The 12,579-nt window shown below is 40.1% G+C and overlaps 2 protein-coding genes across 5 annotated transcripts in view; one reads left to right on the top strand and one right to left on the bottom strand.

The window, feature by feature from the left end:
* Window positions 1-12,579, top strand: part of ARHGAP10 (Rho GTPase activating protein 10) — a 352,903-nt gene that overhangs the window by 170,900 nt on the left and 169,424 nt on the right. The gene's annotated exons all lie outside the window — the stretch shown is intronic.
* The window catches only part of NR3C2 (nuclear receptor subfamily 3 group C member 2), a 190,416-nt gene that overhangs the window by 28,094 nt on the left and 149,743 nt on the right, over window positions 1-12,579 (bottom strand). For all 3 annotated transcript variants that reach the window (XM_058839198.1, XM_058839197.1, XM_058839195.1), the window contains 2 exons: window positions 3,734-4,072; window positions 3,183-3,327 (listed from right to left, as the gene is read on the bottom strand). In XM_058839198.1, the coding sequence (XP_058695181.1) occupies window positions 3,183-3,327; window positions 3,734-4,072 (484 nt within the window). The remainder of the gene's footprint in view (window positions 1-3,182; window positions 3,328-3,733; window positions 4,073-12,579) is intronic.

The following is a 12,579-nucleotide window of genomic DNA, read 5'->3' as shown; positions in this document are numbered from 1 at the left end:
CAGTACACTTAATTAGATATGTAGCATGACTAAATGAAGGCAGACAAATATTTCCAAGTCTTCCACAAGCCTAACAGGAAATCAAACCACATATGAGTAGGGAGGTATTTTGCATTGTATTTATACAATCGAAGTTACACTTAACAGCTATTAACAACATGGATCCTCATTTGTTATTGGCCTTGTTTACAGGCCTTCAGAATAAGAAAGAAAACAAGATCATATATCATGGCCCTCCAGAAACATTACAACTTCCTTTTATTCACAGTAGTTAAGAGTAAACGGAAAATTCATTTAACATAAAACAAAGCCACATAATTCCACTAATGCCAACTTCTACTTTCACTCCTTTTTAACTGTTCATTGAAGAAAATGCTGAGCCCTCTGGGGCACCAAGGGCCTGGTCAAGGACATTTCTTATTTCTTCTTGTATAGAAACGGGAAATGACCTCTCCACACACAATATGAAGAAATGCCAAGAAAATCTTGGCCAGGTGATAACAGAAATGTAACTCTCTCAAACCAGTAAGAGGCAAGGCATTGTAAAGCATCCCCTTTCATTCTGCATCAATTAATAAATGTCCTAAAATGCCAAGGGCAGTAAAACACTCAGAAAGTTTCACCAAGTAAACCTCAGGGAGGTCTAATAAACCCTGTGGCACAGAAACAAAGGCCAGTGCTTATAATTACACAGCACATTTCCAAGTACATGGCACTCAAAAAGCAAAGGTAAGACCAGCCTTCAACAGTTCAGAGCAAAGCTTTAAAGCACTGCATGAAGAGAAATATGTATTGTATTTTGTATTACGGGAGTGGTTTCTACACTGAACTGTATTGGTGGGCTTGTACAATTCTAGTAAATAATATCTGGCCTTACCTCAAAAGTGAGAAAAGCACTGCATTTCTTAACTTAGAATCACAAAACTATAGCTTGGGAGGGAGTTCTGGAGGTCTCAAGTTCAACCCCCTGTTCCCTGCAGAGCTGATTTTGACATTGGAGCAGAGTGCTTGGTGCTTTGCCCAGTGAAGGTTTGGACACATCTGGGACCAAGACTCTGAGGTCTCTCTGGTTACCTGCTTGGCTGTTTCACCATCTCATTAGGAAATGTCTTCTCCTGCTGCCCAGGAGGCAGTGTGTTGCTCCAAACTTGGGATCACAAACTCTCATTCTTCCTCTGAGTACCTCCACAAAGAGCCAGACTTCATCTTTTCTACAACTCACTAGGAAGCTGAAAGGTGCAATTAAATCCACACTGCACCATCAGGTCCCTCACTTTCCCAATCAGCCCTGACCACCTTGGCCAACCTCTGCTGGCTCTCTGCGCTTACCCAACAACTTTACCTTGCTAGAGAGCCCTAAACTCAGACTCCAAATGCAGTCTCTCTCAACCACCATCCTGAGTGGCAATGTGAGAAACTGGGAACAAATGCGTGCCCTGATGCCCAGTGACTATGAAACACAAGCAAAGTGTGTGTGAAAGAAAACACTTCCCATTCCAGAGAGGTGTCTATTACTGTTTCAGAGTGAACACTGAACATCCTACCTCCAAGGATATTTCTTTCCCTGTCTACCTACTTCCAAGGGCCCTATCCTACTCTCACATCTCCTGGCATTTTTCTTTTTTTTCTCCTCTATTTATAAGCAATTGCCTTCTCTCTGCAATGAGTATATTGCCTAATATGCGGATGACCAGGCCACTATCTCAATTACTTATCTGGTTTGGGATGTTTTAATTTTGCACACCTTTTTCCAGCTGGATCCCTAACTCAACCTCAGTATAATTCTACAGACACCTATCTTCACAGCTTGCAGCATGAAGCTCAAAATTGATCTCAAATTCTCGAAGTTGCTTCTAGCTGCAGTATAACAAGAGCAAGCAATGCACACACTTTTATTTGCAAGCAGGATTGATTTCTCTGTCCAATAAATTCTGACCCTCTGACTGACTTTCTTGAGATGAGGGAAAGCTGCTTTCGTGTTTGAACTTTTAGTCTACGTTCCCCCAGGAGAACTAAACTCTTCAAAGTTCACATTTTCACTTAGCTCTAGCTACAGATACGTTTTTGGTTTTTTTTTCCCCGTGACAATTCTCTAATGTTCAAGTCATAATGGAGGTGCTTTCAACAAGGAAAATGGCTGACACTTCATTTTCAGCCACATGCAGTAAATCACCAGTTCCTCCTCTTAAAAAAAAACACAACCAAACCAAACCATCCTTATTTGATATTGCTCACTGCTTTAGAATCCATCTCACACTCATTAATTATTTAGGGTTTCCAAAATCAAACACAGACTATTAAGATGGACAGCAACAAAGCATCTTTTCCAAGAAAAAGATTTCAGAATGCATCAGGAGATTAAGTGGTAAGTTATTTTTTTGTTAACTCTTTTCCTGTTTTTTTTTTCTTTTTCCCCAAGTGCTCCCATATCCTATTGATTATGTCTCCTTTTTACCTCTAGAAACAACCCCCAACCTTCTGGGATAAGCAAATGATGCAAGCCCCGTTTCACTGCCTGTGCATTCACTTAGATTTTTGACTTTACTGTCTTGTAATAAACACTAGGAGAATGGAACAGAAACTAAATTATAGTCATCAAAACCAAAGCACTAAACACACACAAACATAAAATATGAAGGAACACATACTCAGACGGAACGGTTGATCCTTCTTTTTGTCTGAATGCATCATAAAAGAAGTTATGTTTCATTACTGAAAAAACATTTTGGCTTCTTTCACAGTTGCAAAGAAGGGTAATTAAGACTGTCAAGAAAACACATTGAACAGCTGTATATTGTTAACAAAAGCACCATTATATGACTGCTCTGAAAAACCCCAGTAATTTAAACATTCACATTTCCTAGAAGTTGGGTATTTTTCCAAGCTCCAGTAGATACCAAAAAATGTTCTTTTCTATAAATTGTGGTTGTGTATCAGTCACATTTCAAACCAGTGGGATGGTCCCAGTTTGAGAACACATCCCCATACATAAGGAGAAGTGGACGGTAGTAATAAAAGCTTTGGGAATTGAAATGTGAGTCACTGAAAAAAATTAAAACTTCAGCTGCTTTTTAAGCCAGAATTAGCTGAAATTTTCTTAGACTGCAAGTATGCCTGAAAAACCAAATAAAGACAGCAATCCTTCCAGCCTGCACTGAAAAGGGCCGTTAAGGAATACTTACTCATCGAAGATCAGGTCTGGAGCAAAATAGAGGAACTGGCTGTTTGTATGTTTGTACGACCTCCAACTCAAGGCAAACGATGACAGACACATCCATGAATACTGAATTAAAGTAATTTGGTCCTCGAGAGGCAAGTTTCTAAATCCTAGAGATCAAACCAGAAAATACCCATGAACTACAAGGGCTGGTCAAACCATCACCAAACACATTGCTTACTACTTTTCCAGTATTCACAAACAAGAGCAACACTCCCACTTTGGAAAAAATAAAACCATAACTTTTCGTTCCAGTGACAAAATATGTTTTCTTCTTAAGAGGCTATTATTGAAAATTAAGGCTTTTTAAATATCAATCACAGACATATGAAACAAACATTACATAAAATAAGGAAAAAACCCAACTATCTCCTCTCAGAGGTTCATCTCACACCCCACAATTGTGGGTTTTTTCAACACAGTCCGCTGATTCCAGACGCAATTTGTCAAGAAAATAGTTCTTTAAGCTAAAAGAAACAGCAAAGTGACATCTCAGCAGATGACTCATGGTCCTACCTGGAAGTATCTTTGCCCACTTCACCACCTGAATCATCTGCTTGCCAGCCAGGCGGTTTAAGGTGGAAAGCAGGTACTCCGCTGTGTCGGGCTTCGAGCTGTCGTATCCTGCATACACGATCTCCGGCTCAATGCTTTCAAGGATCTTAACAGGAGAGGGAGTAAGTGCTGGTGAGATAGCAGACATGTGGGGGACAAGTGCAGTGTTGACAGAAGGCTCGGTCACGGGCGCGATGTACGTCGTCCCTTCCTCGGGGCTCTGCGGGGGTGGCTGCTGCCGCTGCTGGGGCTGCTCCTCGTGCATCCCTTTCAATTTCCCCAACTTTTTGGACTTCCGGGCTGTGAAGATGAGCAGTGTGAGAACCGAGTCAGTACAGAAAGCCAGCAAAACCCTGGGCTTTATACAGGAAATGAAAGCTGAAGTATAATCTCGAAGTTCTCAAGTGAAACAGGTGCAGGACCTTAAGAAATATCTCACTGCCTGCAGCATCCTCACAGTGGAAAATGGACCAAAAGACACCTCTAAGCTCATTTTAACTGCTTTATTGGATTTTTTTATACATGACAGAATGTTCAGTATCTGCATCCATACAGACATGCATAAAACATCCTAGTTACTGTGGTTGGTGCCAACTAAACATTTCAGAACTGTAATCACTTAACACCTATAAGAATGCAATTCATGTTCTCCATTGCATTGGTCATCAAAAGAAACCTGCACAATATTAGCAGACCCAGAGCCCTCTTAAGCTTTTGCCTTAACTTGAAATGTAGTCAAACCACTTTTAACAGCCCAAGTTTGTCAGGCCCCCTTGCTTTTGCTGCTTTGATACATCCATAATAGCTTTACCCCTTTCTCTTGAGTAATTCTGAAATAATGCTTAAATATTTACCCACTTAAAGAAGAAAGACTGAACCTCCTGTAACACCTTTCTCACTGCTATCAACATGTCTCTGAAGATTTGGCTTCCCTTTTCTTTTAATTTCCCCTTTTTTCCCCTTTAATTCTACCTGTCCTACTTTTCTTTACTAAGTACTCTTAGAAGCCAGCAACACTATGGTGCTTTGACTCCTTGAAGAGAGGCTAGCCATTCCCTGTGGGTTGCACTCCCAACTTTGGCATAGCACAAGGAAAGAACTGGAATTAAAAATCGAGACAATTCTGTTAAAAAACCGCACACGAAGAACCAAACCAAAAGCCCAGCATCACTCTTTGCACTAGGGAAACATAACAACAGCAATAAATCTTTAAAATCAATAAATAATGAACTACACTTAAATGTTCACAGATATTTCAGAGTAACTTCTCTCAAGCAAAGTCTTTCTTGTCTATCTGGACATAACTAAAATCCTTGTGCAGACTTTCATCTTTCTGTCTCTTGATTCTTACATTCTTCAACATTCCTTTTACATGTCAGTAAATACAAGCCTATCTCACTCCCACTTGGAATATTATTTCAAGTAGCCCCTTCCTAGACCATATCCTTTCCCACGTTTACCTCCTCAGGTTTTTCCCCATCATCAATTCCCCTCCCCCATCTTTCCTTAATTACAACCCTTTTTCCTCAGTTCCAGGATCCTTTCTGGGTAACTTCCACCTCTACAAAATGTTCATTTCCACTCCAGCTCAGCATGACACACCTCTGGGAAGCCTTCAAAGCTTGCTCTATGTGCTTACTCCTGCTCCTCTTATTTACAATGCAGAAAACTCCCTGAGACCACAGAACCACCTCATTACTCTCCTACAAACCAATGTTTTAAGGAAACCCCCTCACCAGCAGAGCTGCTGCTGCCCTCAGAGCATTTCTGGTGACAGCAGTCATTAATGTTTCGCTGTTTCCTTGACACTGGGGCTGCCTGCCCAGAGCCAGCGGCTGGGAATGAGCGAGGCAGGATACAGACGCCCAGGGTCCAGGACAATGCACGCCCAAGTGCAACAATAGCCTGTTGTTTTCAACACTTCCTTGCTGGGACAGTACCTTGAACTCAGAGGAGACGGTTCATCCCAAGATTCACCGGGAAATATTATTTATTAGGGTAAGCATGAGGTACTGCTACAGAAAACAGTGAAGTTACTACTCATACACAAGATCTTGAAGATGCCCAAAGAGATGCTCCTTTATTGTGGTGTTCAAAAGATAAAAATGAAATTCACTGCTACTGCAGCATGTCCTGCATGGAGCAGGGAGTCCAAAACCCCAACATCAGTTTGTAGTTGTTTCCATCACACCATGAAGGATCTTCCTGGCTGATTTCAGCACCAACAACCCTCAGCTAGCCTACAGAGAACTTCAGAGATCTTTGTTTAACTTTTAACACGTTCCCTTCTGAGAGCTGGAGGAAATTAGGTGAAGGAAATTAATTTCATTGATTCACCTACAGGATGTACGTCTGCTTTTGAGAATTCCTTATTTCCTCCATGCCTGCAGACATACAGACCAAGTGAGGCAAGCCGAATTTTTTAATAAAGGTATTGAATATGCAAATAAAAAATGTACTGCTCCTAATAAAATTCAAAGATCTTTTGTTCAGCTAACCTCATCTACTTAAAAACCTCCTAGTTACCAAAAGCATTAGCACAGGTTACATAGGAAATACGTAGGTCCATTTGAAGTTATAAAGAAGAGGTGAGATCTGTCAGCAAAGGTTTCACTGCAGCTTATTCTGTCTCAAGACACAGGAATTGTGAGAAGATCCTTCTAAAAGTCCATTCAAATCCTATTTCTTACTTTTCTATTACAAAATTCTTAAAAAAACTCTTTCAAACAACGAAGCACAACCAAAGGATATTTTTATCCTCTGGTGCATCAAGGTACATGGATGCAACATCCATTCTTCAAGATGTCATTTTCAACTCTAGTACCCAAAAATCCATTTTACAAAGCAGCAGCTAATCATTTTGTTAAACAAGCCTTTTCCTCACTCTGCAAAATAAAACAGAGGGAATTACAGGCAAAGCAGACAACCCTGGAAAGATCAGTCCTGAAGAGGAAATGAAAATGCAGTTGTTCCTCATGTTGGTGCAGTTGCACCTAATTAAGGATGTCCTGGTGAAATCACTGTGAGCACTAAATATCTGCATTTATCTTAGAAAGGCAAAGCTGGACTTACAGCTTTTTCCAACAAAATAAATCCCAAAAGCAAAGCAACAATGAGCAAGCTTAGCTGAATGTCTGGTGATGAGTTAACAGAGCCACTGGACACTGAAAACAGTTTAAAAATAAACCTGGAGGAGTGGATAGAGATTAGTGTTTGCTGCTATTATTCATTAGGTGTATCAGGCACTATTTTTTTTTTTTCTGTTATCAAAACAGGACTAAAAATAAAGAACTCTACACATCTTTTCATGTTTGTAGAGGCAAAAAAAATGCATGTGCATCGTAACTACACCAGAATAAAAAGAAGCGTTGGTTTACCAACTCCATCAAGTATCTTGCAGCACAGATAACTGATCACATACTTAAGACATAAGTTTGTATGTCCTATTCTCCAAGAGATTTTTATTAAAAGAAAAAAAAAACAAACCACCACATTCTTCCACGTATAAAACTGGCATAAAAATGTGTTTTAGTTTCATTTTCTTCCATTATAATGCCTTTAAAATGAAGCTGAGAAAAACATTACTGCTTGACAGTCATGTTTACAGTGAAGAAAACTGTATTTTTCATTTGGCTCAATGCCAGTGCTGTAGCTCAACTGGTTTGGTAACTCCCACAGAAACCAACAAGTGAAGATTAAATACAAACTGAGCAGTACATACTCTGAGTCGCTCTTTAAAAGCTGTTTTCCACATTTGCTCTCTGACTCCAATACCAACTGCAAAACCGACTAAGCCACCTCTGAAACGGAGAGTAAAAGCCATGCTCATCAGGATTACTCCCTGAAAATGCTCAAGAAATCCCTGGCTCTCCACACCGACAAAGCTGAACTCTGAAGCCTGTCTGGGGCAAGGATGAGAGTTTCATCCAAATGGCTGTGTAGCAGTGACTGCAGGACTTCTTGCCCTCCTGTTCAGTGTTATTGCAGCCAGAATATCATATTACAAATTCTCCTATTTTTCAATCACCTGAGACAGAGTAAGAGGTGAAGAAAAAGAAACAATAGAGAAAGACACCACAGATATACCTGAGGTTAAAATCACAAATATCTGTCATGACTTTTGTTGAGTATTATAGGTGGTCCTTATGCTCCAAAGAAAAGAAGAGAAAGAGAGAGAGAAGACAGGAGAGAAGAGGAGAGAGAAGGGAAAGAGAGAGGAAGTGGAAGAAGAGGGAGAAGAGGGAGAAGAAGAAGAGGGCGAAAGAGAAGAGAAAGAGAAGAGAAAGACGAGAGAAAGAGAAGAGAAAGAGAAAAGAGAAAAGAGAAAGACTGAAAAATTTGAAAAGTCATAAACTTGGATTTTAAAAAGGCACTTCCAACAGCCACTCTCTGTAGCTCTAACAATAAATAGTGGAACAAATAAGATACAAGTCAGTTGGACAGCTGGTTCCTTAGTAATGACCCCTCACATGGAAATCTCCTGTCACAAAGCTGAAACAGGGATCCTGCCATCTCAGGATGGGAGTTTGTGCCATCTGTAAAATGCTGACTAGGTTTCTAGTCATCTGCAACAGGGAATGCTACTCTAGGTCCATTAATAGGACATTTATCTGGATGTGGCCCTATTGCAAATTGGCTTTGGAATACATAATAACATGAACATCGGCTACAAATTACGGCATTCCCTATTTTTAAGGGTAAAGTTTGAGGGTTTAGGGTAGCCACAAGATAGGTAAACTATCATATTCTCTTTTATAAAATACTATAGTAAACTTACACATGCCATACAAATAGGGTCTAGGGAGGTAATACATGTAAATTATATATATAATATACTCCCTTTGTGCCCAGGGAATATAGATAAATTAAGTTATGGACTCCACACACCCAATCACTAATTTTCATAGGCTCAAAATTAATAATTTTCATTGCATTACTGCTAAAAATATGGGATCCAGAAATGTTGAAGAACAAAATGTTTTTAACGGTAGATAAACCTCCATAAATATTATGATTCAATTCAGTAGATTTCTAAGAGTAGTATCTTGTTTGTAGAGTTGTACTAGTGTTCAAATTTAGAAGATGAACAATGTAAAATACTCTGCAGATTCATGCTCACTTCCAGTATTCTGAAAGTAAAAAAGTAAGCTAAATCTGAAGTTTGGAAAATTAACTGTAGTTCTATATAGGGTGAATCACAAGACTTGCAATAAATTTATATATAAATAAAATAAATTTAGATCCCCTGGAATCTAAATTTGTTTTTTTTTTTGAAGACAATATTCAGAGCTTGTCTTGATGTCCATTAGAAAATAATTTATTTTTTGTATACTTAAAGTCACGATTTAGATGACTAAGATCTTTATTTAATCACATCTATAAAGCTCAGGTCAGAGCCAGGACCAAGTTGATCCTGACCCAACAGATCTTTATGATATTCTATCCATATTTGAATCCATAGGGGATATCAAAAGCACATTGTAAGAACATATGCTACCTCTAGTGTAAAGCAGAAAACTTTAGTGGAGGGAGAGGGGAAACCAGAACAGACACAGCAGAGGACAAAAAAAATGGTGGAGGTTTAAAAAAGATGTAAAGGAGCAATTGGAGTAAATACACAAATCATAAAAGACAAAGGGGGGGTGGGGTTGTGTGCAAATCCCTATATGCACTTCAAATGAGGTATAATTTGGGATTATTCTAAATTCACTAGTGGTCTAGGCAGCCTGAGGGCAGGCAATGTGCTGAAAAACAAACCCACTGTGGCTACCTCTAAATGTGCTGGCTCTGCACCCACGCCAGCAAACACCTGCATTTTGAACACTTGGGCTCCTCCATGCAGATCCAGAGCCCGAGCTCCACACCTGAGCTCCAGCCACCACCTCCTTCCCAGCCCCACAGCTGCCAGCTTTCCCTGCCTTCCAACCCATGCCAAATGCTGGAGGGTTTCCCTGCACACCCTGCCACTGCCACCTGCCTCTGCTCTCCAAAAACAACCTCCAGGACCTTGCTGCACCACAGTTACCAAAGGTGCCAATTCCCCACTCAAGGCAGCTCTGACTGGAGGCAGATTCTTCTCTGAGCCCTCACTCAGCGCCTCCACCTTTGTACAGATAAATGCTCCATCAAAATGCCACTTTTTCCTCCTCTGAATCTTTTCTTCATGTTTGCCTGGTGACTTTGCCTCACTCACTTCAATGAGCTGACATCTGTTCTCATTAGCTATTTTACTGCTACCACAAATAGTGTTTTCCCTTCCCCCAAATCTGTTGTATCTTGACATGAAAATTTTGAGCTATCTTGGTACAGACGTTTTTTCACTTAGTTGTCTAGCACAATGGGAATGAGATTTTGCTGAGAAATTTCTAGACAATAATACAGACTTCATATATACACACACACATATGCCTGGGAATGCATGGAATAAAGTGAAAAGCAGTAATGCAAACGAGATGCATTATTCCATTTTCCCTACAAAGTGCACTCAGGCACCCTTCTTTTCTTCCAGAAACACAGAAGGAGCAATGAAGATGGGACCCTAAAGCTTCCATAAAACCCATTACCCACTTCGGGAAACAAACCACTGATTTTCAAGTAGCTCCAGAAGATGAAGAACCTCTCAGTGTGACCCCAAATGTTAGAATCATAGAATATCCTGGGCTGGAAGGAGCCCACAAGGATCCATGAGTCCAACTCCTGTTGTGCCATGTGTGAGAGGAAGGATCAGGTACAAACCTGGGAGGAACACGGGCAAGCAGATGAGTCACTGCTTTAACTGGAGAGACCAAGAAACAAAAAGCAACTACTGAAGCAGGGACAACTTGTACAGGGACTTAAAAGGAGAGTACAAAATTACTTTATCATGTAAGACACACTGCCAAAAGGACTCAACTCAGGCAAAGCAGAGGCCTTTCAAGGGTGATTTCTGCAGTGGCATTTGGGATATGCCGAAGAGACTCAGTAGTCTGTCTAAATATGCAAAGAAAGGAAGACAGCAGCTGGTGAGGAAGAAAACAAAGGTCCTGGCTTCACATGGCAAAATAAATTTTAAAATCTGTTTCTGACAGCTGTGACTCAGAGGAGAAAGTGATACAAAATGCTATCACTTGCTGTTGAGCCTGAGGAATCAGTAGTCTAACAAAGAGAAGAAAAGTTCCTAATTTCTTATCTTTCACTGGTAGAAGGAAGTTTTTACTGGACAATAAGCTCCAATCCAATGATTGAATTCAGTAGAATGAAATGGAAGGCATAATTGAAACAATGAATAGTTTGGCATACTAATTAATAAATAACACTTTAATATGATGTGATTGGACAGCTTAAAGACAAGGAGTAAACATACATGAAGTCTGATCTACAGAAGTGTCACATTTTATTTGCCTTTGGTCAGACCCTGTAAAGAGCCAGGACCATCCATAAGTGCAATTCTTATTCTTGGTTTATGTTTGGGTACCAAGAAGGGAGGTACAGCACAGATGGAAGAAAGATCTTCTGATGCACATTTTAATGGTAATTGTGTACTATTTTCACTATATTCACCGAGACATATTTTGGTTTTTTATTCTAGTTGGATTTAAACTTCTAATAAAACAGACTGCAACTAGGTAAATGTTACTTTGGTTGCTTATAGAAAAACCTCTGAAGTGTTTACATTTTGCTTTGTTTGGAACAGATTCTAATATATGATGCAGTGCAATGTTGCTGGAGCACAGGTCTGTAAAGTACAGAAACAATATATCTAAAGCAGTTTATCCTATTGCCTTGAGCAGGATCAACCGTACTTTGCCCAACTCAGTATGTTATTAATCTCCAATAAAGGGAATTCCGCAATATCCCACATCTTCCTCCAACATCTAACCACTCAGTGTTCTCCCAGCACCTCCAATGTTGCATTATTTTTTTGTCTGCAGTAAAGTTGATTTCTCTCCATCATTCCCTCAGTGGCCATAAAGAACAACTTATCATTCCTGTTCTCTTTCACACAGCTTTTTGAACTGAAAGAGTGGTAGCATGACCTTCCTAAAGTCTCTCCCTTCTACACTAACATGAAATGAGTTTCTTTGACTCTTTGTGTCTTTTTTCTTTTCCTAAGCATCTTATTATCCTTGTTCTTCCCTGGACAGTCTCTAATCTGTATACACTTTTCTTCGGGCACATGATATGAGGTTTCAGGAAGGAAGATTCAGTTTAGATCTTGAACCTTTCTAAATTTAAAGACCTGATGTGAAAAAAACAGATAGGTTATCAAGGGACCTGTAGATACCTCCATGCTGGACAAGTCCCAGAAGAGATGAGAGACACATCCTTCATTTCACAAAGGTACCACAGGTAATGCAATCCCACCAACTGGCACAGGAACATATGTGACAATTTTGCAAGGCTGCCCCATCCCCACCACTCTGCCCAGAAGTGCTGAAACCAGACACAGTCTTCAGGCCCACACTTGCCAGTTCTGACAAGAAATTGAGTGATTCCTTGGCATCACGTAAGACTTGCCTATTTTTGCAACAATTTCACCTCGCTGACTCCAAGTTTAACTCACAATTACCACACAACCGTGCTCCTTTCTTCCCTGCAGTCCCTCAGCAGCTGCTCTCAGGCATCCCATTTCTCCATGCCTCAACTTGCACCTCTCAACATCCCAGCCTGTACCAAAAATGCCATCACGTTATGTTTCCGACACTGGAACTGAAGACGCTTTTGAGTTCTGATCCAAATTCTGTCTCTACTTTGTTATACATGTAATCATTACTACTAGACCCTCAACAGGATTCTACTCCAGATGTCCTTTCAGTATAACAAGAAAC

The sequence above is a fragment of the Poecile atricapillus genome, chromosome 4, assembly GCF_030490865.1.
Source record: "Poecile atricapillus isolate bPoeAtr1 chromosome 4, bPoeAtr1.hap1, whole genome shotgun sequence".
In the NCBI taxonomy this organism is placed as follows: Eukaryota; Metazoa; Chordata; class Aves; order Passeriformes; family Paridae; genus Poecile; species Poecile atricapillus.
This window is presented reverse-complemented; position numbering and strand designations above follow the sequence as displayed.